This window comes from Hyla sarda, chromosome 4, assembly GCF_029499605.1.
Source record: "Hyla sarda isolate aHylSar1 chromosome 4, aHylSar1.hap1, whole genome shotgun sequence".
In the NCBI taxonomy this organism is placed as follows: domain Eukaryota; kingdom Metazoa; phylum Chordata; class Amphibia; order Anura; family Hylidae; genus Hyla; species Hyla sarda.
The window spans coordinates 48620586-48646233 of record NC_079192.1 but is presented as its reverse complement, the minus strand read 5'-3'; the positions used below and the strand labels follow the sequence as shown (position 1 = coordinate 48646233).

The window sequence follows — 25648 nt, the reverse complement described above, 5'->3', positions numbered from 1 at the left end:
TTGAGGAGGCCAGGACTTGGGATCGGCATTTTTTTTTGTTAAAGCCACAATAGGAGCCACAATGGTAGAAAAATGTGGAATAAATTGCCTGTAATAATTGGCGAACCCCAAAAAACGTTGGATGGCACGGAGTCCGGAGGGGCGTGGCCAATCTAAGACGGCAGAGAGTTTATCTGGGTCCATTTGTAGTCCCTGGCCAGAGACCAAGTATCCTAGAAAAGGAAGAGATTGGCATTCAAACAGACATTTCTCTATTTTGGCATAGAGTTGATTATCACGAAGTCTCTGAAGAACCATACGGACATGCTGGCGGTGTTCTTCTAGATTGGCAGAAAAAATCAGGATATCGTCCAGATATACAACAACACAGGAGTATAGTAGATCACGAAAAATTTCATTAACAAAGTCTTGGAAGACGGCAGGGGCGTTGCATAGACCAAAGGGCATGACCAGATACTCAAAGTGTCCATCTCTGGTGTTAAATGCCGTTTTCCATTCATCCCCCTCTCTGATGCGGATGAGATTATAAGCACCTCTTAAGTCCAGTTTGGTAAAAATATGGGCACCTTGGAGACGATCAAAGAGTTCAGAGATGAGGGGTAGGGGGTAGCGGTTCTTAACCGTGATTTTATTAAGACCGCGGTAGTCAATGCAAGGACGTAGAGAGCCATCTTTTTTGGACACAAAGAAAAATCCGGCTCCGGCAGGAGAGGAGGATTTACGGATAAAGCCCTTTTTTAAATTTTCTTGGACGTATTCAGACATGGCAAGAGTCTCTGGGACGGACAGAGGATAGATTCTGCCCCGGGGTGGAGTAGTGCCCGGGAGGAGGTCAATGGGACAATCATAAGGCCTGTGAGGAGGTAGAGTCTCAGCTTGTTTTTTGCAAAAAACGTCCGCAAAGTCCATATAGGCCTTAGGGAGACCGGTTACATGAGGAAGCACAGGGACACGGCAAGGTTTACTGGGAACCGGTTTTAAGCAGTCCTTGGAACAAGAGGGCCCCCAACTCTTGATCTCCCCAGTGGACCAATCCAGGATTGGGGAATGGAGTTGAAGCCAGGGAAGTCCAAGAAGGATTTCAGAAGTGCAATTGGGGAGGACCAACAGTTCAATCCTCTCGTGATGAGATCCGATGCACATTAGAAGGGGCTCCGTGCGAAAACGTATAGTACAGTCCAATCTTTCATTGTTTACACAATTGATGTAGAGGGGTCTGGCGAGACTGGTCACCGGGATGTTGAACTTGTTGACGAGAGAGGCTAAGATGAAATTTCCTGCAGATCCAGAGTCCAAGAAGGCCACAGCAGAGAAGGAGAAGGCAGAGGCAGACATCCGCACAGGCACAGTAAGACGTGGAGAAGCAGAGTAGACATCAAGGACTGTCTCACCTTTGTGCGGAGTCAGCGGACGTCTTTCCAGGCGGGGAGGACGGATAGGACAATCCTTCAGGAAGTGTTCGGTACTAGCACAGTACAGGCAGAGATTCTCCATGCGGCGTCGTGTCCTCTCTTGGGGTGTCAGGCGAGACCGGTCGACCTGCATAGCCTCCACGGCGGGAGGCACAGGAACAGATTGCAGGGGACCAGAGGAGAGAGGAGCCGGGGAGAAGAAACGCCTCGTGCGAACAGAGTCCATATCCTGGCGGAGCTCCTGACGCCGTTCGGAAAAACGCATGTCAATGCGAGTGGCAAGATGGATGAGTTCATGTAGGTTAGCAGGGATTTCTCGTGCGGCCAGAACATCTTTAATGTTGCTGGATAGGCCTTTTTTAAAGGTCGCGCAGAGTGCCTCATTATTCCAGGATAATTCTGAAGCAAGGGTACGGAACTGTACGGCATACTCGCCAACGGAAGAATTACCCTGGACCAGGTTCAACAGGGCAGTCTCAGCAGAAGAGGCTCGGGCAGGTTCCTCAAAGACACTTCGAATTTCCGAGAAGAGGGAGTGTACAGAGGCAGTGACGGGGTCATTGCGGTCCCAGAGCGGTGTGGCCCAAGCCAGGGCTTTTCCAGACAGCAGGCTGACTACGAAAGCCACCTTAGACCTTTCAGTGGGGAACTGGTCCGACATCATCTCCAAGTGTAATGAACATTGGGAAAGAAAGCCACGGCAAAACTTAGAGTCCCCATCAAATTTATCCGGCAAGGATAGTCGTATTCCAGAAGCGGCCACTCGCTGCGGAGGAGGTACAGGAGCTGGCGGAGGAGATGATTGCTGGAGCTGTGGTAGTAACTGTTGTAGCATAACAGTCAGTTGAGACAGCTGTTGGCCTTGTTGCGCAATCTGTTGTGACTGCTGGGCGACCACCGTGGTGAGGTCAGCGACAACTGGCAGAGGAACTTCAGCGGGATCCATGGCCGGATCTACTGTCACGATGCCGGCTGGCAGGTAGTGGATCCTCTGTGCCAGAGAGGGATTGGCGTGGACCGTGCTAGAGGATCGGTTCTAAGTCACTACTGGTTTTCACCAGAGCCCGCCGCAAAGCGGGATGGTCTTGCTGCGGCGGTAGTGACCAGGTCGTATCCCCTAGCAACGGCTCAACCTCTCTGGCTGCTGAAGATAGGCGCGGTACAAGGGAGTAGACAGAAGCAAGGTCGGACGTAGCAGAAGGTCGGGGCAGGCAGCAAGGATCGTAGTCAGGGGCAACGGCAGAAGGTCTGGAATCACAGGCAAGGAACACACAAGGAACGCTTTCTCTGGCACTAGGGCAACAAGATCCGGCGAGGGAGTGAAGGGGAAGTGAGGTGATATAGGGAAGTGCACAGGTGTAAACACTAATTGGAACCACTGCACCAATCAGCGGTGCAGTGGCCCTTTAAATCGCAAAGACCCGGCGCGCGCGCGCCCTAGGGAGCGGGGCCGCGCGCGCCGGGACAGAACTGACGGGGAGCGAGTAAGGTACGGGAGCCGGGGTGCGCATCGCGAGCGGGCGCTACCCGCATCGCGAATCGCATCCCGGCCGGAGGTGGTAACGCAGCGCCCCGGGTCCGTGGAACCGACCGGGGCGCTGCAGTGAGGGAAGTGTAGCGAGCGCTCCGGGGAGGAGCGGGGACCCGGAGCGCTCGGCGTAACAAAAACTTATCCCTTGCTTTGGGCCGAGGCTCCTTACAGAAGAGGTAAGTTTTTCTGTAATTTTAAGTATGAGACATCTCCTTTAAATCTTAAATTGAAGAATATTGGAACAACAACATTCTTTGTTCGCTGTCTTGTTCTCTCCTTTAAAAATAAATAAAGATATAGCATTTTGCTAAGTAGTTGCACCCATGTCCTTAGTATCGTTAGTGGTGCCCGTACTTTTGTTGTTGGAACAACCAGCACTCTTCAATATTTTAAGTTTAAATAATTAAGCAAATGTGTAGGTCATCATGTCTCTGCAGTTTTAGATCTTGCTGATATAGGCCCAATTCACAAAAGGAACCATGGGATAACAGCATAAATCAACAAACCTCTGACATAAAACAGAAACGTCAAGTTTGGTGGTGGTCTGGGGACCTCATCTGATTGCTAAACATATAAAATGCTATGGCATGACCATCATCATTAGGTTAAATATCTGGAGATCCAAAAGTTGATGGACTATAGTGCTTCTAGGAGAAAAATAACCTTAGAATTTCTCTGTTACCTTTGTAAAGTGCTCCCAGCTGGTAATCTCTTGGAACAGGGCATCTCCCGGACATGTGGTTTTCACAACCTGTCGATGACCCTGGATGGTATAGTTGGGCAAAATGTAGCCAGATGTTACAGCACACTTCAAGAAGCGATCCCTGACCAGCTGCAGTATGTGAGACTCAGGGACTGATGATGTGAAGTCTCCAATGAAGCTAATGCCATAACCCACAAAGTTGTGGCCCTTGGTGTGAGCCCCAACCCAATGCCAACCACGTCCTTCATACAGATATCCATCAGAACCTACCACGAAGCTAAAGAATGTGGGCAAAGAAGACAAAATGCATTAAAATGTAACTTACATACTAAACCTATACATTATCTATGTCCAACTGTTTGTGAGGTGGCCCAGTACAGGATTTGTTGCAGCCTTCCTGCAGTGTCCCCTGGACCAAACCCCCCCCCCCCCACCTGCATCTGTTCTACTGTAATTGTATATTATCCCCTATGTTATGTATATAAGAATGTTGTATCTTTAAGAAAGGTTAACATGTGATCACTAGTTGTCATGTGAGTTGTCATGTGAATGTTACCCAGGAGGTATCAGTGACCAGGTGACTTATGGGTGACCAATGGGACCCCACCAGAGTCTCCCCCATAAAAGCCCTGGGAGGAGTCTCTTCTCTCTCTTAGTTGCTGAGTATTTTCTGAGGTGCAGTCGTGTCTAGGAGTGTGTCTGGAGTCATAGGAGCCTCAAGTCAAGTCTGCAGCCACAAGTCTACAAGTAAGATAAAGTCACAGCTTAGTCTGTCTCCAGTCAAATCAAGTCAGTCACTGTCATCTATTGTCAAGTAAACGTGGCCTGCACTAAATTGTCCAAAACCACTGCAAGTTCCAGCAAGCCCTTAAAGGGGTATTCCAGGAAAAAAACTTTTTTTTATATATCACCTGGCTCCAGAAAGTTAAACAGATTTGTAAATTATTTCTATTAAAATATCTTAATCCTTTCAGTACTTATGAGCTTCTGAAGTTAAGGTTGTTCTTTTCTGTCTAAGTGCTCTCTGATGACACGTGTCTCAGGAACCACACAGTTTAGAAGAGGTTTACTATGGGGATTTGCTTCTAAACTGGGCGTTTCCCGAGACACGTGTCATCAGAGAGCACTTAGACAGAAAAGAACAACCTTAACTTCAGAAGCTCATAAGTACTGAAAGGATTAAGATTTTTTAATAGAAGTAATTTACAAATCTGTATAACTTTCTGGAGCCAGTTGATATATAAAAAAAAGTTTTTTTCCTGGATAACCCCTTTAAGGTCTCTGAAGTCACTGGTCACCTCCGTGGGCCTGGCTACACTGTATAGACTGCACCATCTGTCACTCAGTAAAGCTACTGTTGTCTGTAACTTGGTGTCTGAGTCATTATTACCCCCTGTGCCTAGCCCAGGATCCAGCGGTATACCTTCGAGTGGTATTGAGGATAAACCACGCCCTGACGTCATGAATACAAGTGTTTAATGCCATCTGCCCCTAGGGTAATTCCATCTGCCCTGCATCACACCCCATACCACATTTGTGAGCCTTATGTAATTCACTTATGACTTTGGATACAAGATTTATTTATTGTAAAAGCTAGTACCGCTCACTCTCCCATCCAATTACTGGACCACCTGCGCAGGGACGTGGCACGATGGAGGGTGTCACAGCGGACACCAATGTTATCCTGACAGGTCCTTGTCACGATGCCGGCTGGCAGGTAGTGGACCCTCTGTGCCAGAGAGGGATTGGCGTGGACCGTGCTAGTGGACCGGTTCTAAGCCACTACTGGTTTTCACCAGAGCCCGCCGCAAAGCGGGATGGTCTTGCTGCGGCGGTAGTGACCAGGTCGTATCCACTAGCAACGGCTCACCTCTCTGGCTGCTGAAGATAGGCGCGGTACAAGGGAGTAGGCAGAAGCAAGGTCGGACGTAGCAGAAGGTCGGGGCAGGCAGCAAGGATCGTAGTCAGGGGCAACGGCAGAAGGTCTGGAAACACTGGCAAGGAACACACAAGGAACGCTTTCACTGGCACTAAGGCAACAAGATCCGGCAAGGGAGTGCAAGGGAAGTGAGGTAATATAGGGAAGTGCACAGGTGAAAACCCTAATTGGAACCACTGCGCCAATCAGCGGCGCAGTGGCCCTTTAAATCGCAGAGACCCGGCGCGCGCGCGCCCTAGGGAGCGGGGCCGCGCGCGCCGGGACAGAACAGACGGGGAGCGAGTCAGGTAGGGGAGCCGGGGTGCGCATCGCGAGCGGGCGCTACCCGCATCGCGAATCGCATCCCGGCTGGCAGCAGGATCGCAGCGCCCCGGGTCAGAGGACGTGACCGGAGCGCTGCAGCGGAGGGAGTGAAGCGAGCGCTCCGGGGAGGAGCGGGGACCCGGAGCGCTCGGCGTAACAGTACCCCCCCCCTTGGGTCTCCCCCTCTTCTTGGAGCCTGAGAACCTGAGGAGCAGACTTTTGTCAAGGATGTTGTCCTCAGGTTCCCAGGATCTCTCTTCAGGACCACAACCCTCCCAGTCTACTAAAAAAAAATTTTTCCCTCTGACCTTTTTGGCAGCCAAAATTTCCTTGACCGAGAAGACGTCCGAGGAGCCGGAAACAGGAGTGGGAGGAACAGATTTGGGAGAAAAACGGTTGAGGATGAGTGGTTTGAGAAGAGAGACGTGAAAGGCATTAGGGATACGAAGAGAAGGAGGAAGAAGAAGTTTATAAGAGACAGGATTAATTTGACACAAAATTTTGAAAGGACCAAGATAGCGTGGTCCCAACTTGTAGCTAGGGACACGGAAGCGGACATATTTAGCGGAGAGCCATACCTTGTCTCCAGGGGAAAAAACGGGGGGAGCTCTTCTTTTCTTATCCGCGAACCTCTTCATGCGTGAAGAAGCCTGTAAGAGAGAATTTTGGGTCTCTCTCCATATAATGGAAAGGTCACGAGAAATTTCATCCACAGCGGGCAGACCAGAGGGCAAGGGGGTAGGGAGGGGGGGAAGAGGGTGACGGCCGTACACCACGAAAAATGGGGATTTGGAGGAAGATTCAGAGACCCTGAAGTTATACGAGAATTCGGCCCATGGAAGGAGATCTGCCCAGTCATCCTGGCGGGAGGAAACAAAATGTCGCAAATAATCACCCAGGATCTGGTTAATTCTTTCTACTTGTCCATTGGACTGGGGATGATATGCAGAGGAAAAATTTAATTTAATCTTGAGTTGTTTACAGAGAGCTCTCCAGAATTTAGACACGAATTGGACCCCTCTATCCGAGACAATCTGCGTAGGCAACCCGTGAAGACGAAAAATGTGTACAAAAAATTGTTTAGCCAACTGAGGCGCAGAAGGAAGACCAGGAAGAGGGATGAAATGTGCCATTTTGGAGAATCGATCAACGACCACCCAAATAACGGTGTTGCCACGGGAAGGGGGTAAATCAGTAATAAAATCCATACCAATCAGAGACCAAGGCTGTTCGGGGACAGGCAGAGGATGAAGAAAACCAGCGGGCTTCTGGCGAGGAGTCTTATCCCGGGCACAGATAGTGCAGGCTCGCACAAAGTCCCCAACATCCGTCTCCAGAGTCGGCCACCAATAGAAGCGGGAGATGAGTTGCACAGATTTCTTGATGCCCGCATGACCTGCGAGATGGGAGGAGTGACCCCATTTGAGGATTCCGAGGCGTTGGCGTGGAGAAACAAAGGTCTTTCCTGGAGGAGTCTGCCTGATGGAGGCAGGAGAAGTGGAGATCAGGCAGTCAGGTGGAATGAAGTGTTGCGGAGGGAGATCAACTTCTGAGGCATCCGAGGAACGAGAGAGAGCATCGGCCCTAATGTTCTTATCGGCAGGACGAAAGTGAATCTCAAAATTAAATCGGGCAAAGAACAGAGACCACCGGGCCTGGCGAGGATTCAGCCGTTGGGCCGACTGGAGGTAGGAGAGGTTCTTGTGGTCGGTGTAGATAATAACAGGAAATCTTGATCCCTCCAGCAGATGCCTCCATTCCTCAAGTGCTAATTTAATGGCTAGAAGCTCTCGATCCCCGATGGAGTAGTTCCTCTCCGCTGGAGAGAAGGTCCTAGAGAAAAAACCACAAGTGACAGCATGCCCGGAAGAATTTTTTTTGTAGAAGAACAGCTCCAGCTCCTACTGAGGAGGCATCAACCTCCAATAGGAAGGGTTTGGAAGGGTCAGGTCTGGAGAGCACGGGAGCCGAAGAAAAGGCAGACTTGAGTCGTTTAAAGGAGTCTTCTGCTTGAGGAGGCCAGGACTTGGGATCAGCATTTTTTTTGGTTAAAGCCACGATAGGAGCCACAATGGTAGAAAAATGTGGAATAAATTGCCTGTAATAATTGGCGAACCCCAAAAAGCGTTGGATAGCACGGAGTCCGGAGGGGCGTGGCCAATTTAAGACGGCAGAGAGTTTGTCTGGATCCATCTGTAGTCCCTGGCCAGAGACCAAATATCCTAGAAAAGGAAGAGATTGGCATTCAAACAGACATTTCTCAATTTTGGCATAGAGTTGGTTGTCACGAAGTCTCTGAAGAACCATACGGACATGCTGGCGGTGTTCTTCTAGATTGGCAGAAAAAATTAGGATATCGTCCAGATATACCACAACACAGGAGTATAACAGATCACGAAAAATTTCATTGACAAAGTCTTGGAAGACGGCAGGGGCATTGCACAGTCCAAAGGGCATGACCAGATACTCAAAGTGTCCATCTCTGGTGTTAAATGCCGTTTTCCACTCGTCCCCCTCTCTGATGCGGATGAGGTTATAGGCGCCTCTTAAGTCCAATTTAGTGAAGATGTGGGCACCTTGGAGGCGATCAAAGAGTTCAGAGATGAGGGGTAAGGGGTAGCGGTTCTTAACCGTGATTTTATTAAGACCGCGGTAGTCAATGCAAGGACGTAGGGAGCCATCTTTTTTGGACACAAAGAAAAATCCGGCTCCGGCAGGAGAGGAGGATTTACGGATAAAGCCCTTTTTTAGATTCTCCTGGACGTATTCGGACATGGCAAGAGTCTCTGGGGCAGAGAGAGGATAAATTCTGCCCCGGGGTGGAGTAGTACCCGGGAGGAGGTCGATAGGGCAATCATAAGGCCTGTGAGGAGGTAGAGTCTCAGCTTGTTTTTTGCAGAAAACATCCGCGAAGTCCATATAGGCCTTAGGGAGACCGGTTACTGGAGGAACCACAGAGTTACGGCAAGGGTTACTGGGAACCGGTTTTAGACAGTTCTTGGAACAAGAGGACCCCCAACTCTTGATCTCCCCAGTGGACCAATCCAGGGTTGGGGAATGAAGTTGAAGCCAGGGAAGTCCAAGGAGAATCTCCGAGGTGCAATTGGGAAGGACCAAAAGTTCAATCCTCTCATGATGAGATCCGATGCTCATAAGAAGGGGCTCCGTGCGGAAACGTATGGTACAGTCCAATCTTTCATTATTTACACAATTGATGTAGAGGGGTCTGACGAGACTGGTCACTGGGATGTTGAACCTGTTGACGAGAGAGGCCAAAATAAAATTTCCTGCAGATCCAGAGTCCAAGAAGGCCACTGTAGAGAAGGAGAAGGCAGAGGCAGACATCCGCACAGGCACAGTAAGACGTGGAGAAGCAGAGTAGACATCAAGGACTGTCTCACCCTTGTGCGGAGTCAGCGTACGTCTTTCCAGGCGGGGAGGACGGATAGGACAATCCCTCAGGAAGTGTTCGGTACTAGCACAGTACAGGCAGAGGTTCTCCATACGGCGTCGTGTCCTCTCTTGAGGTGTCAGGCGAGACCGGTCGACCTGCATAGCCTCCACGGCGGGAGGCACAGGAACAGATTGCAGGGGACCAGAGGAGAGAGGAGCCGAGGAGACGAAACGCCTCGTGCGAACAGAGTCCATATCTTGGCGGAGTTCCTGACGCCTTTCAGAAAAACGCATGTCAATGCGAGTGGCTAGGTGAATAAGTTCATGTAGATTAGCAGGAATTTCTCGTGCGGCCAGAACATCTTTAATGTTGCTGGATAGGCCTTTTTTGAAGGTCGCGCAGAGGGCCTCATTATTCCAGGACAATTCTGAAGCAAGTGTACGGAATTGTACGGCATACTCGCCAACGGAAGAATTACCCTGGACCAGGTTCAACAGGGCAGTCTCAGCAGAAGAGGCTCGGGCAGGTTCCTCAAAGACACTTCGGATTTCCGAGAAGAAGGAGTGTACAGAGGCAGTGACGGGGTCATTGCGGTCCCAGAGCGGTGTGGCCCATGACAGGGCTTTTCCGGACAGAAGACTGACTACGAAAGCCACCTTAGACCTTTCAGTGGGAAACAGGTCCGACATCATCTCCAGATGCAGGGAACATTGGGAAAGAAAGCCACGGCAAAACTTAGAGTCCCCATCAAATTTATCCGGCAAGGATAAGCGTATCCCAGGAGCGGCCACTCGCTGCGGAGGAGGTGCAGGAGCAGGCGGAGGAGATGACTGCTGAAGCTGTGGTAGCAACTGTTGTAGCATAACGGTCAGTTGAGACAGCTGTTGGCCTTGTTGCGCTATCTGTTGTGACTGCTGGGCGACCACCGTGGTGAGGTCAGCGACAACTGGCAGAGGAACTTCAGCGGGATCCATGGCCGGATCTACTGTCACGATGCCGGCTGGCAGGTAGTGGACCCTCTGTGCCAGAGAGGGATTGGCGTGGACCGTGCTAGTGGACCGGTTCTAAGCCACTACTGGTTTTCACCAGAGCCCGCCGCAAAGCGGGATGGTCTTGCTGCGGCGGTAGTGACCAGGTCGTATCCACTAGCAACGGCTCACCTCTCTGGCTGCTGAAGATAGGCGCGGTACAAGGGAGTAGGCAGAAGCAAGGTCGAACGTAGCAGAAGGTCGGGGCAGGCAGCAAGGATCGTAGTCAGGGGCAACGGCAGAAGGTCTGGAAACACTGGCAAGGAACACACAAGGAACGCTTTCACTGGCACTAAGGCAACAAGATCCGGCAAGGGAGTGCAAGGGAAGTGAGGTAATATAGGGAAGTGCACAGGTGAAAACCCTAATTGGAACCACTGCGCCAATCAGCGGCGCAGTGGCCCTTTAAATCGCAGAGACCCGGCGCGCGCGCGCCCTAGGGAGCGGGGCCGCGCGCGCCGGGACAGAACAGACGGGGAGCGAGTCAGGTAGGGGAGCCGGGGTGCGCATCGCGAGCGGGCGCTACCCGCATCGCGAATCGCATCCCGGCTGGCAGCAGGATCGCAGCGCCCCGGGTCAGAGGACGTGACCGGAGCGCTGCAGCGGAGGGAGTGAAGCGAGCGCTCCGGGGAGGAGCGGGGACCCGGAGCGCTCGGCGTAACAGTCCTATTGACTTAGATGTCCTTTATTTTGCAGGATTTTAGCAGGAAAAAAAAACCCTGACATGCAGGATTTTTTGCCCCTCTACATTCCCATCATTTTACCAGAATAAGTGAACAGAGCTGATGTGAAGGAGGTCTTAAAAGAGAAAAATCTAAAAACATATTTAAAAAAACCAAACGAAAACCTTTTGGTTTAACCTCTTGGGGACGCAGGGCGTATGCATACGCCCTGCATCCCCGATCCTTAAAGGGGTATTCCAGGCCAAAACTGTTTTTTATATATCAACTGGCTCCGGAAAGTTAAACAGATTTGTAAATTACTTCTATTAAAAAATCTTAATCCTTCCAATAGTTATTAGCTTCTGAAGTTGAGTTGCTGTTTTCTATCTAACTGCTTTCTGATGACTCAGCTGGGCAGCTCCTATGGGGATATTTTCCCATCATGCACAGCTCCCGGGACGTGACATCATCATTGAGCAGTTAGACAGAAAACTTCAGAAGCTAATAACTATTGGAAGGATTAAGATTTTTTAATAGAAGTAATTTACAAATCTGTTTAACTTTCCGGAGCCAGTTGATATATAAAAAAAAGTTTTTGCCTGGAATACCCCTTTAAGGACTCAGGGCATACCTGTACGTGCCCGGTCCCGGTGTTTAAAACGGGGTCACGCCGTGACCCCGCATCTCACCAGGTCGGTCCCGGCTGCTAGTCATATCCGGGACCCTGGGCTAACAGCGTGTGGCACCGATCGTTGTGCCGCGTGATATTAACCCTTCAGACGCGGTGGCAGACCGCCGCGTGTGAAAGTAAACGCTTCCCGGCAGCTCAGTCGGGCTGATCGGGACATGGCAATAAAACTGCGATGTTCCAATCAGCTGGGACGCAGGCGGAGGTCTCCTTACCTGTCTCCGCGGCGTCCGATCGGGGTTTGATTGCTCCAAGCCTGAGCTACAGGCTTGAGCAATCGAGCCCCTATCTCACTGATCCGTGCAAAGCTAGGCCTTTGCAGGGATCAGCATAGGAGATCAGTGTGTGCAGTGTTATAGGTCCCTACAGGAGCTATAGCACTGCAAAAAAAAAAGTGAAAAAAAAAGTTAACAAAGGTCATTTAACCCCTTCCCTAATAAAAGTTTGAATCACCCCCCTTTTCCCATAAAAAAAAATAAAAACTAAAATAAAAATAAACATATGTGGTATCGCCGCATGCGGAAATGTCCGAACTATAAAAATATATTGTTAATTAAATCACACGGTCAATGGCGTACGCGCAAAAAAATTCCAAAGTACAAAATAGCGTATTTTTGGTAACTTTTTATATTATGAAAAATGAATAAAAAGCTATCAAAAAGTCTGATCAATACAAAAATGGTTCCGATAAAAACTTCAGAACCGGCCCGTATGCGGAAAAATAAAAAAATTATAGGGGTTAGAAGATGAGAATTTTTAACATAGAAATTTTCCTGCATGTAGTTATTTTTTTCGGAAGTACGACAAAATCCAACCTATATAAGTAGGGTATCATTTTAACCGTATGGACCTACAGAATAAAGAGAAGGTGTTATTTTTACCGAAAAAATGCACTGCGTAGAAACGGAAGCCCCCAAAACTTACAAAATGACATTTTGTCTTCAATTTTGTCGCACAATTAAAAAATTTTTCCGTTTTGCCATGGATTTTTGGGTAAAATGACTAATGTCACTGCAAAGTAGAATTGGTGGCGCAAAAAATAAGCCATCATATGGAATTTTATGTGCAAAATTGAAAGCGTTATGATTTTTAGAATGTGATGAGGAAAAAATGAAAATGCAAAAACGGAAAAACGCTGAGTCCTTAATGTGAAAATAGGCGGAGTCCCTAAGGGGTTAAGAATCCTAATACAATTTTTTTTTTTTATTCCTAAGACTACATATAACTGGTATTGCTGCATCCATACTATGAAATGATCATATTCTTTTCCCTGCATTCTAAACTACATAATAAAAAGAAAGAAAACAATGCCAAAATTGCAGTTTTTTGGTTCAACCCACAAACCAAAAATAGTTTATGTTCCCAAAAACTACACATAAAACCACAAGATTACCTAATAAACACCGCAATTACCTAATAAACACGACGATTACCTTATAAACAAACAGGATAGTATTACACACACACACACATACACACACACCACGCAAAAACACACACACACAACAAAAACATAGCAGTGTGCGCCATCTAGTGCTCAAGACCTAAACAGCAGGTGAGGAGTCTAAGGCAAATCAGTACTGTGTAGCCATGGCCTTAGTACAGTGTTTTACAAATAGTGTGTCTCCAGCTGTTGCAAAACTACAACTCCGGGCAGGCTAGGAGTTGTAGTTTTGCAACAGCTGGAGGCACACTGTTCGGAAAACACTGCTTTAGTGAATTGTTCAATGTGAGCTTCTCGTTCATTACCTATAGCCTATGTCGTCCCAGCCTCGATCCACCTGATGGAACCTCTGCATGCTGCGCATGTCTGCTGAACAGTCCTGGAAGGAGACGCAAGGCCTAGAGGGCTCATAGGTGTGGTGTATATAGACATGAGCCAGAGGGGGCTTTAGTAAAGTTGGGGTGCCTTTATATGGCTTGGCCTCCCACAGGCAGCGAGGTATCACAGCAGGACACTCTGTAAAAAAACAAACATAATACACAAAAAGGTTATGGAAAACCAGGATAACATCCATATTATGCATCCCTCATTACCAAAGTAAAGGAATGTCAAGGAATGGTTTGGATGCCCCCATACACTTTAGATAAGAGCTCTCCAAACTTTTCATGTTGGTGACACCCTCTTTAGACGTACATAGTTTGGTGACACAACCCTCACCGTACCGCCAATTGGATCAAGTTGCGCGTCCTACAACGCACAACCTGATACCAGTATCAGCATTAAAATCATTTACTCCTGTGCCATTTCATCCACCTTTCATCACCCCCTGTGCTTTTTCATCCTCCGTTCATTCCCCCCCTGTGTCATTTCATCATCTCCTGTGTAATTTCATTCCCCATCTTAATCAGCCTCTGTGCCATTTATTCCCCATTCATAACCCCCCCTGTGCCATTTAATCTTCCTTTATCACCCCATATCATTTCATCCCCCCTTCATTCCCCCCGTGCCATTTTATCCCCATTCATTCCCCTGTGCTACATAATTCCCCCCTCTGATCCCCCTCTGCAATTTATTCCCCATTCATAACCCCCCCTGTGCCACATCATCCCCCCTCTCTGATCCCCCCATGCCATTTTCATTCCCCCATTTATCCCTCCTGTGCTATTTTAATCCGCTCTTTTATCACCCCTTGTGACACATGACCCCCCTCTCTGATTCTCCCCCCCCCCCCGCCATTTCAGTCCCCCCCCCCCTTTATCACACCCTGTGACACATCATCCTCCCTCTTTCTTCTGATTCTAAATTGTGCCATATTATTTTAACCAGGAGAAAAAGGCTAGGTTGCAGGCTCAGGTCAGGGGCTTGGCAGGTCCGATGTCCTCTGCGCAGCACTAACAAGTGATGTCCTCCCACTCCGTGGCCTGACATCAGGGGTGTCACTGGTCAGTCCCAGTAGCAACCGCTGTTCATTGATTTAATGTGTACCTGTCGTTAGCAAAAACTTTTTATTTAATGTAGATAATACCATTGTATGTATATACGGTACCTATGTATACGGTACCTATGTATGTGTGGGTTCCCATAGCCAGAGTCCCTAGGACGTAGGGATCCCTGTCACTTAATTAACCCCTTGTCAACTCTATTTCTACTAATAGACCAGTGGTATATGTAAGGTTAATGTAAATATAATGATATATCTGTAAATAAATGGTTAATTACCTGTGCCATAGCGTTGCAGGACCTGCGAGTCATGTGACTAGGTGAACTCTATGGTATTAAGCTTAAGGACCTTTGGAGGCCCTGTGACATAAGCAATCCCATTACTCTCTGTAATGGTGAATGGCAGATGTTTGGACCAATCGGATTTGCCCCGCCCCCTGCCCATATAAGGGAGCGGCGGCCATCTTTTCGCTCTCTTGTTCCTGGGATCGCTCTTACCTCGTGGGCTGTCATGAGAGAAGGATCTGCGCAGCAACTAACGCAGTGAGTTAGGCCCGAGCCTTACGGCAACGGCTGAACAATTCTAAGTCTAGAGTATATCAATCCCCAGACACTCTGCAGCATCACCGGACCTAATAATACCCCTAAATCCGGACGGATCTGCAAATATCTACCCTAAATTCAGAGACTGTATGACTAGCTCAAAGTTCGCAACAACTGCCAGTCACTAAGCAAGATAAGGACTGTTTATATGAGACTATTACTGTGCCTTGGATACTGCAAGCACTTTAGTAAAGTTGTTCAAGTTCAAGTTCAATCTCTTTGTGGACCTTCAGTCATTTCATGCACCTATCGTTACTGGGAAAGGCGGCGATAGGCCGGAGCATTGACTCAGCATAACAGCCCTCAGCCTGGCGTCACAAACTATAGGGTTAACATTAACCCCTCCTATACCGATACCATACCACCACTACCATACAATCCCCAAGGGCTACCACATATATTTGTAATATACATTGGGTAAAAAATGTGTATGCTTTTGGATGACAAAATACTGCCCCTGCAGCTATTGCCTGTGTGTCTCTATGAGGAGTCAACATACAGGAAGTGAGAGCAGGACAAACAGGGATCTGTGCAGGCTTCTGGTTTGTCAATCATCCTGCTGTGTGAGACGGGGAATGTCACAGAGCCTCACTGCACAGAGCCCCACTTGTCGTCAGTGTACAGAGCCCCGGTTGTCCTCAGTGTACAGAGCCCCGCTTGTCCTCAGTGTACAGAACCCTGCTTGTCCTCAGTGCACACAGTCCTGCTTGTCCTCGGTGTACAGAGCCCTGCTTGTCCTCGGTGTACAGAGCCCTGCTTGTCCTCAGTGTACAGAACCCTGCTTGTCCTCAGTGTACAGAGCCCTGCTTGTCCTAAGTGTACAGAGCCCTGCTTGTCCTCAGTGTACAGAACCCTGCTTGTCCTCAGTGTACAGAGCCCTGCTTGTCCTCAGTGTACAGAGCCCTGCTTGTCCTCAGTGTACAGAGTCCCGCTTGTCCTCAGTGTACAGAGCCCTGCTTGTCCTCAGTGTACAGATCCCTGCTTGTCCTCAGTGTACAGAGCCCTGCATGCCCTCAGTGTACAGAGCCCAGCTTGTCCTCAGTGTACAGAGCCCTGCTTGTCCTCAGTTCACGAAGCCCTGCTTGTCCTCAGTGTACAGAACCCTGCTTGTCCTCAGTGCACAGAGCCCTGCTTGTCCTCAGTGTACAGAGCCCTGCATGTCCTCAGTGTACAGAGCCCTGCTTGTCCTCAGTGCACAGAGACCTGCTTGTCCTCAGTGTACAGAACCCTGCTTGTCCTCAGTGTACAGAGCCCCGCTTGTCCTCAGTGCACAGAGTCCTGCTTGTCCTCACTGTACAGTGCCCTGCTTGTCCTCAGTGTACAGAGCCCTGCTTTTCCTCAGTGCACAGAGCCCTGCTTATCCTCAGTGCACAGAGCCCTGCTTGTCCACCCACAATTCCTGTATTTGGTCTCCTCAGAGACACACAAGCAATAGCCGAAGGGACAAAAATATACACATTTTTTAGCCAATGTATATTACAAATATACATATAATGTTATTTTCTACATTAAAAGAAAAGTTTTTGCTAATGACAGGTACACTTAAAAGTGTCCACGGCCTGTGCTGCTGATTTCAAACAGGCACCCAGCCACTTTAAATCAGCAAATAGTGGAGGCTGCTGCTGCGGGAATGGATTGTCCCACGACACAAATGGAATTGCCGCCGACACACTAGTGTGTTGCAGTACCCAGTTTGGAAAGCCCTGCATTATATGATCTACAGAGGACACCAACATTATCAGATGTGTGTTATACCTAGATACTGCTGCTCAAACTTTTTGGCTGCCTCAGAAGCAATGGAGATCAACAGTTCTTCTGTGATAGGTTGTAAGTCATGACATCCAGCAAATTCTCGGTAACAATTGATTCCTTTATGAATTTCCTCTGCTAGTTGACCCTCCTTTAGCAGACCCTGAAAGTTCTGTCTCCGGAATGCACTTTTGGCTGGTTGTCCCCTGTAGTATGACTGAAGTAAGGAACTCATATTCTGGGTCTCATTGCTCAGCATCCCTTTTAGCAGAGCACCATCTAAGGCACCATTGATGTAAGCAAGTGTAAGGTCATTTCGGACAATGGCCCCTTGTAGCTGGAAGGTTTTGGGCAAGGAGATGGAATCCCAGCATCCATTAGGAAAATCTAGAGGTGCATCTAGGGACACTTCAGGATCAGCAAAAGCAGATGCCAAAGACATTGCGAAGAGTGTACGAGGTCTACCATCATTGTTTGGGCTAAGGCTTGATGGACAGTGATCTTTTCCATCAGGGCTCTTTACCTGTGCATTCTCCCATTTACAATCAACTTTCCATCCCCAGAGCAGGGCCCCAAGAAGGGGACTTACTGCCACGGTGGTTCCATCAGGGGCTAAGACAACTCCTTGCTCCTGCCAAACATCATCTTTTATGGCCACAACTTTGTGAATCAGCAAAGCCTTGGTAAGAGACACTTGTTGAGCACTGAGACCCTCGGGGGAGCTGAATGGGGGAGCGATTGCAGAAAACAAGAGCTGAACAAGATCCTTGTGTGAAGAATCTGGTTGGGTGGACTCCAACTCTTTTATGAGACCAATAAAGGTGTCCATATTCATGACATGACCTAAGAGAAAAAAACATTGAATAAAATCATTGTGTATTAGGATGGAAGACAAGATGTACATGATGGACCATTGATTCTTGTCAGTTACCATTTTGAGGATCTGACGACATACACAAAGGCAGGAAGAAGATGAGATACCAGGATACCATTCTTATATCGCCTATAGGATAAAGGAAACATTGATTTATTTGTTAATTTTTTTTATTTTTTTTACAGATCCTGGCAAGAAATTTGTCATGATCCCCTAGGGATTGTTGCTTAAGGGGCTCCCAATGCCATTTATACATTAGCCCATTGGTGGATCTGTGCCAATGACACCTGGATAATCAACAAAAATCCAATAAACCAATAAAATATATGGCCTATGTTAAAAGTTTTCTCTGTAAACATTTAGATATCTATATACTGTATATTGCATTGCTGTCTGAATAGAGCGGCAGTCGCGCATGAGTACTACCGCTCCATTCATTGCTTACAGGAGCTGCCAGAGATAGGCAAGAGCTGTACTTAATTATCTCCTGCTGCACTTACAGACAATGAACAGATTGGCACGCATGACTGCCGCTCTTTTTCTAACAGGAGACCCATTTTATTAAAATCAAGGGGTACCAGCGTTGGAAGCCTGGCAAGCATACACTTATCCTTTACCTTTGAATAGGGCATAAGTGTTGATGGTCATACAACCCCTTAAAGGTACTCATCATTGTTACATTCATCAAAACTCTGATGTAAGAGCACTGTTCCAGTCTGAGCAATACTCAGCTCTGTTGTGCATGCACAGTCTACCTAATATAACTAAATGGTGCGCGTGCGGCGGAGCTGAGCGTTCCTCAGACTGGGACAGTGCTGTGACATTGGAGAACAGAGGTGTGGTGGGTCCGGGGCATTGTGGATCCCTGTCAACATAACCTAAAAGCTGGTATATTGCAGCCATGCCTGTGTTTTGGCACTCCATGTCTTCTGTGCTGTAAAAACATATAAAAGTAATTTTTACAGTATTGAAAACACAGAGTGCTAATACAAAGGTTATGCCTTCAGTCACCAGTAACCAGCTTGTAGGCCGTGCTGACAGGTTAATGACCTTGTATATTCAAATTTATATGTGTAATAAAGACCAATTATTTAATTGAGTTTTATGTAAATCATTTATTCATTAATTGTTTATTTTTTAATTTTCCATTTAATAGACATGCAACATTTCTTTGCAGTTTTCACGCTGATCACTATGCCTTATAGCAGAGTGGTGCTTCCTTTTCTGTAGAGATCACTTCTCAGCAATCATCTTAATATGATCACAGGCAGGATTACACAGATAGTACACGATTCATCAGTCACAATAGGTGAGGGTCACAGCTCCCCTCCCAGCACAAAGACTTCTGCACAGGTCACAGAGCATGCCCACAATATCCTCCCATAGAAGTTAATGAGTCATTTCCAGGCCCAGGTTCCTATGATCCATATGGTTCATATCCCTGAATGATGTTAACAGAGCAGAGCAGGAGCTGAAGATAAGTAGATCACAGAGTATCCTGCCAATGGGACTTACACTGAATAATGTTTAATGTGCCAGCAGCACACCAACAGGAGAAGTGAAGAACTACACAGTTCTTATTAAATGGGTTGCCTGGCATAAGAAACAACCTGTGTATGGTGTCAAAGCAACTTCCTAATATAATGTTGGTAGCCATATTGCACAGATCTTCCATTATCAGTTGAGCTGTTTCCCTTGTAGCTGTGACCTCATGTCCCACTTTCTGAAAGCAGAGCTCCCATTACGGCTCCCCCTGTCCTTATGCTCAGCAGGAGATTAGTAAGGTTAAGAGGGGGAGCTAGTATTACTGCTCATTTGATTTTAAGGAAGCAGAAAATCTTTCTTAGATAAGAAAGAAATGAGCCTGTTCTGGAAATCACAGTGACAGAAAAAGGGGCTGCCCTCTTCACATCACTGGTCTAGTCCTGAGAAAATGGGCAGTAATGGGGAAACGGGAGCTCTGCATGAGCCCTGACCCCCTTCCCATCACTGGTCTTGTCCTGAGCAGACAAGAGAGGAAGAGGAGAAGGGATGGGGCTCTGCTTGTAAAGAGTGTGAAGTGATGTGACAGCTACAAAGGAGGCCGCTCACCTGATAACATTATGTTAGTAAGTTGCTTTATCATACTTTTTGACACTGCACACCGTCGTTTCTTTTACTGGACAACCCATTTAAATTTTATGGGTTGTCATGCAAATATGTGCAGGTCCTCCTGAGGGTTCAAATGGGGTAACACTTTCTCCTCTGAATAAAAAATGATTTTGTGGTGGCCCAGTATGGGAGATGTTTCCCCGTACCCTTGCTATCAGGCAGCCTTCTTCAGTGTCCCCAGGGACCCTTGCACCTGTTTCTCCCCTGTACATATGTTCTACAGTGTGTTGTATTATAAAATGTGTTGTATCTGTAAGAGTTATGTCATGTGATTGTTACCCAAGAGGTATCAGTGACCAGGTGATCCCAAGAGTGACCTATGGGCTCCCTGCTAGTCTCCCCCATATAAATCCTGGGTGGAGCTTCTCTCTCTTGGAGCTTCGCTCTCTTGCTTCAGGTCTGAGGTCCAGTGCAGTCGCCTAGTGTGTGTGTCCAGAGTGTTAGAGGCCTCAAAGTCAAGTCCTGCAGCCACCATCAATTCACGTAAGATAAAGTCTCAGCTTTATGAGTCAAGTCAAGTCAGTCCCTGCCATCTGTCAAGTCAGTGTGGTCTGCATTCAATTGTCCAGTCCTACTACAAGTCCCAGAAAGCCCAGCAAGGTCTCTGCGTAACTTGTCATCTCCTTGGGCCCTGACTGAACTGTATAGACTTTACCAACTGTCTACCCTCAGTAAAGCTACCGTTGTCCGTAACTTGACGTCAGAGTCTCTATTGCCCCCCGTGCCTAGCCCAGGATCCAGCGGTATACCTTCGGATGGTTTTAGGCTAAACCATGCCCTGGCATCACAAATACAAGGGGTTAATGCCATCTGCTCCTAGGGTAACAACATCTGCCCTCATCACACCCCGCTACCACAATTTCCTTAGTAGGATATCTTAAAATAGGTTTACTTGATCATTCAAAGTGAAAGAATGTTTACACTAGTTTTGGACACTAGTTTTGAAGTCGGTGGAGAGAGAACACCCTATAGATATTCAGATGATGGAATTATGACGGCAGAGGATGAGAGTGTTGATGATCTTGTACGAAGCAGTCACCTGTCCATCTATGTAATAAGAGAGGGCGCTGAAACAGGCGCAGAGATTATGGATTACGGAAAAGATTACGGAAGAAGCAAGGTCCCTAAAGGCACAGACCAAGTCTCAGAAAACTCATATGACTGATGCTAGAAAATTGACTTTAACTTCAGAAAATAAATTTACAAACTAACCTCACAAAACTATAGGTAAAATATTTTAAAGATGCTTTTTGTTAACCTAGTCTGAAGCAAATATAAATATATATATGTAAAGATTTTAAACAAAATAAACAACTTGCCTGGATAAGAGTCGCCTTGTAGCATATAATTTGTTCCCAAGCTCAATGTCTGCTAAATACTTCCCTGTTGGGAGGGACAGATAGATAACCTCATGTTTTTCCTTCTTGCCTTTTAACCCTTTAACCCCTTAAGGACTAAATTTTGGCCTTGAGTCAAATTTTTTTTTTTTGCATTTTTGTTCTTTCCTCTACTTTTAGGAGGCATAAATCTTTTATTTATATAAGAAAGCTGCAATTTTGTACCTTTTGGGGTGTTGGGTTTTTACCCAGTGTACTTTATGGTCAAAATGACATGTTCTCTTTATTCTGTAGATCAGTGCGATTAAAACGACACCCGATTTATATAGTTGTTTGTTTTATTATTATTGTACTACTTTTCTGTCCACTATTACATTTTTATTTTTCTGTATACAGGGATGTATTGGGGCTAATTTCTTGCACTCTCATCTGTAGCTTTTTTTTTTATCAGTACCATGTTTGTTTTGTTGGGACTCTTTGAATGCTTTTTTATAATTTTTTTTCTGATATATGATGTGATTAAAAATCTGTATTTTTGGTGTTTGATATTTTTTTACGTTTACGTCGTTTACTATGCGAGATCATAAACATTATATTTTAACAGTCTGGAAATGTATGCACGCGGCGATAACACATATATCTAAATTTTTTACTAAATAGGAAAATAACGGCGATCATATTTTTTATATGATTTTCCTGACATTTTTCTATTTTTTATCAGGCTGCATCAGTGACTCAGGGATTGTTGGCAGGAGGAAGGCAAGGGGACCCTCCTCCTTCATTATAGGTTATGATACCCAACAGTGCAACCAATACCCCAGCAACCACCCCCCCCCCTCGCGCCAAAATCACGTCAGTCATTTGATCACTGCTGTCAGTCAATGCCAGCAAGTAGAGATGAGCGAACTTACAGTAAATTTGATTCGTCACAAACTTCTCGGCTCGGCAGTTGATGACTTATCTTGCGTAAATTTGTTCAGCCTTCAGGTGCTCCGGTGGGCTGGAAAAGGTGGATACATTCCTAGGAAAGAGTCTCCTAGGACTGTATCCACCTTTTCCAGCCCACCGGAGCACCTGAAAGCTGAACTAATTTATGCAGGAAAAGTCATCAACTGCCGAGCCGAGAAGTTTGTGACAAATCGAATTTACTGTAAGTTCACTCATCTCTACCAGCAAGTGTCTGGCTACTGATAGTAGCCGACACTCCCTGCTCTGAAGCGAGCACAGGTACGCCCCAGGGGACAAGGCCTTTCCTGTACGCCCCGATGTCCTTAAGTGGTTAATGACATGTGGTTGTTTTGGTGTTAATGATGTACGGTAGCTATCATTTTTGTGTCCCGCCCACCCTCCTCTTTGTCTTTGAAATCTATAACTCTTTCACTTTTCCACCTACAGAGCCATATGAGGCTTCTTTCATACGGGACAAAATGTATTATGTAATGACATCACTCATTTTACCACAAAATCTACGGAGAGACCCCCCAAAAAATTATTTGTGGGGTGTTATTGAAATCAAAAAATGTTTTTGCAATTTTTGAGGGGTTTTGCGTCTACGCAGTGCACCTAGGGGTTAAAATGATGTGCTATCTTTATTTTGTAGGTTAAAAAGATTACAATACCCAATATTTTACTACTTTTAAAAAAAGTGAGGGCTGTCAATCATCAGGCAGGAGGCATGCTCGCAGCAGGAGAGATAAAGGCAGAGAGATGACTCCTTGACCCTGAGCTGCTGTGTAATGCCCCAATGACTCCAGGAACTTCAGTTACATACAGCACGGGCCGGTACTGAACAAAGCTTGACAGGTTCCCTATCAGAGGTGGTGACCAATACTTTCGTCCATATAGTATATATGTGTATGGCTTATACATAAGGAGTGTTTTAATGGGTACTCTGGTGCTCCAGTGTTCTGAACATGAGCGGCCAGCAACCCATTTATTCTCCATAGGGGCGTCCGAAAATTCCCGATCTAAGCACTTGGATACGTATTGGACATGGAATTTCCCTAAAATCCTATCAGAGTGGTTTTACACATATACAGTGATCCCTCAACTTACAATGGCCTCAACATACAATAGTTTCAACATACAATGTTATTTTCTGGACCATTGTAACTTGAAACCAGACTCAACACACAATGTTATGGAATCTGCGACATGTGCCAATGGCTGGAAGAACTGGCCAATCAGAATGGACATTCACTGGTAAAACCCCTGTAATACTGAAGTGCATGCACTGACTGGTGTCTGGTAGCGCCCCCTACAGTATAGGGAGGTATTACATGTTCTGTACTCTTTACCTGTGCTCCTTTGGACATCAGGTGAGGGCGGCTCCTTTTTACGTTTTTTTTTGTTAGGACATTGCGTGTTCTGTAAAAGAACCTGAAGAAGCTTCTGTCCTCTACATAGACCAGTGTTTCCCAGTGTTGCAAAACTACAACTCCCAGCATGCCCGGACAGCCTTCGGCTGTCCGGGCATGCTGAGAGTTGTAGTTTTGCAACAGCTGGAGGCACCCTGGTTGGGAAACACTGACATAGACAGTGATTACAGCTCCCAGCAGATCTTTCTTTCTTTTATATGTAAGGATTTGCTTTATCTGTATTAGTTATCTACTGATTTTTCTTTAATCCTCACTTTTTCCTATTTTTGGATGACATTTTGGTGGCTTCAGAACCAATTGCCAGGTTTGCATAGAGTCCTGGTCTCAACATACGATGGTTTCAACATACAATGGTTGTCCTGGAACCAATTAATATTGTAACTTGAGGGATCACTGTAGTTTTTTTCCTCCATATTTTATTTATCTTTTTTGCAAAAATACCGCAACAGATATTTGCTGTAGGATAATAATTATTTTATTTATTTATTTATAGAGCGCCTACAGATTCCGCAGCGCTTACAATTATGCGGTACAAACAAAGACAAGTATCAGACATAATATTACACAATAACTATTCAAACAAGAGCTGTGGGGATATATTGAGGATATGTTGAGGCCAATTAAAGAATGTTATAGGCCTGTCTGAAGAGATGTGTTTTTAATTAGTTATGATACTCTCAATAGTGGTGATCACTGACTGGATTATATAGTATAGTACTTTTTTGTAGTTGTTACAATTTCCAATATACATACAGTAACCCCCCGACCTACGATGGCCCCGACATATGATAAAATGGACATACGATGGTCTCTCAGAGGCCATCGCATGTCGATGTCAGCATCGACATACGATGCTTTTATATGTCGGGGCCATCGCATTAACTGCTATCCGACAGCGCAAAATGCTTAAGCTGCTGTCGGATAGCAGTTTAAGTATCCCTGGCAGGTTCGCTCACCTATTCCCGCTGCTCCGGGTCCACTTTGCGATCCTCTGGTGTCTTGCGCATCTTCTCCAGGGTCCGGGCCTCACTTTCTGGCGTCGTTATTACGTCACTACGCACGACGCACGGGCGCAGCAGCGTAATAACGTCACCAGAAAGCGAGGACCGGACCCTGGAGAAGATGCGCAAGACACCGGAGGATCGCGAAGAAGACACCGAAGCAGCGGGAAAGCATCGGGAGCCCCTGGGACACCATCGGGAACGGTGAGTACCTGGTCCGGAGCGACGGGGACAGGTGAGTACAGCTTCCTATACTTTACATTGCATGGATCCCTCAACATACGATGGATTCGACAAACGATGGCTCGTTTGGAACGAATTACCATCGTATGTTGAGGGACCACTGTATAAAGCTAGCCATACCACTGAAAACTGTCCTTGTATTAGAAATGTCAGGCATAGCTGGGGGGGGGGAGCTAATGGGTCTCAGGCTACTGCTGTTTTTTTTTATTGCCACCGCTGTTAAAACAACTCCGAGCATGCCCTGACAGTGAGGACTTTCTGTGGGTTGTAATTTTATGACAGCTGGGGAGTCATAGGTTGGGGATTGCTGTAGCCTAACAAAGCAGTCCCCAACCTGTAAAAATGAAATAAAAATAAAAAGACACTACATATACCGTATTTTTCGCCATATAAGATGCACTTTTTCTTCCCCAAAACTGGGAGGAAAAAGTCGGTGCGTCTTATACGGCGAATACACCCCTATCGCGGCGGTCCCTGCGGCCATCAATGGCCGGGACCAGCGGCTAATACAGGACATCACCGGTCGCGGTGATGCCCTGTATTAACCCTTCAGACGCGGCGATCAAAGCTGACCGCCGCGTTTGAAGGGAGAGTGACACTAACCCGGCTGTTCAGTCGGGCTGTTCGGGACCGCAGCGATTTCACCGCGGCGGTCCCGAACAGCCCGACTGAATAGCCGGGTTTGTGTTTACAGGACACCGGGAGGGACCTTACCTGCCTCCTCGGTGTCTTCTCCGTTCAGGGATCCCCTGTATGACCGGCGCTCTC

The 25648-nt window shown here is 46.9% G+C and overlaps 1 protein-coding gene across 5 annotated transcripts in view; it reads right to left on the bottom strand.

Annotated features, from left to right (window-relative positions):
• The window catches only part of PGLYRP2 (peptidoglycan recognition protein 2), a 99311-nt gene that overhangs the window by 13083 nt on the left and 60580 nt on the right, over positions 1-25648 (bottom strand). For 4 of the 5 annotated variants that reach the window (XM_056570821.1, XM_056570819.1, XM_056570822.1 and 1 more), the window contains 4 exons: positions 17828-17899; positions 16903-17739; positions 13410-13620; positions 3626-3923 (listed from right to left, as the gene is read on the bottom strand). In XM_056570821.1, coding sequence (XP_056426796.1) covers positions 3626-3923; positions 13410-13620; positions 16903-17739; positions 17828-17888 — 1407 coding nt within the window. In that variant the 5' untranslated portion in view covers positions 17889-17899. Of the gene's footprint in view, positions 1-3625; positions 3924-13409; positions 13621-16902; positions 17740-17827; positions 17900-21240; positions 21289-25648 lie in introns of those variants that run through there. The other variant, XM_056570818.1, reaches the window with a different exon arrangement.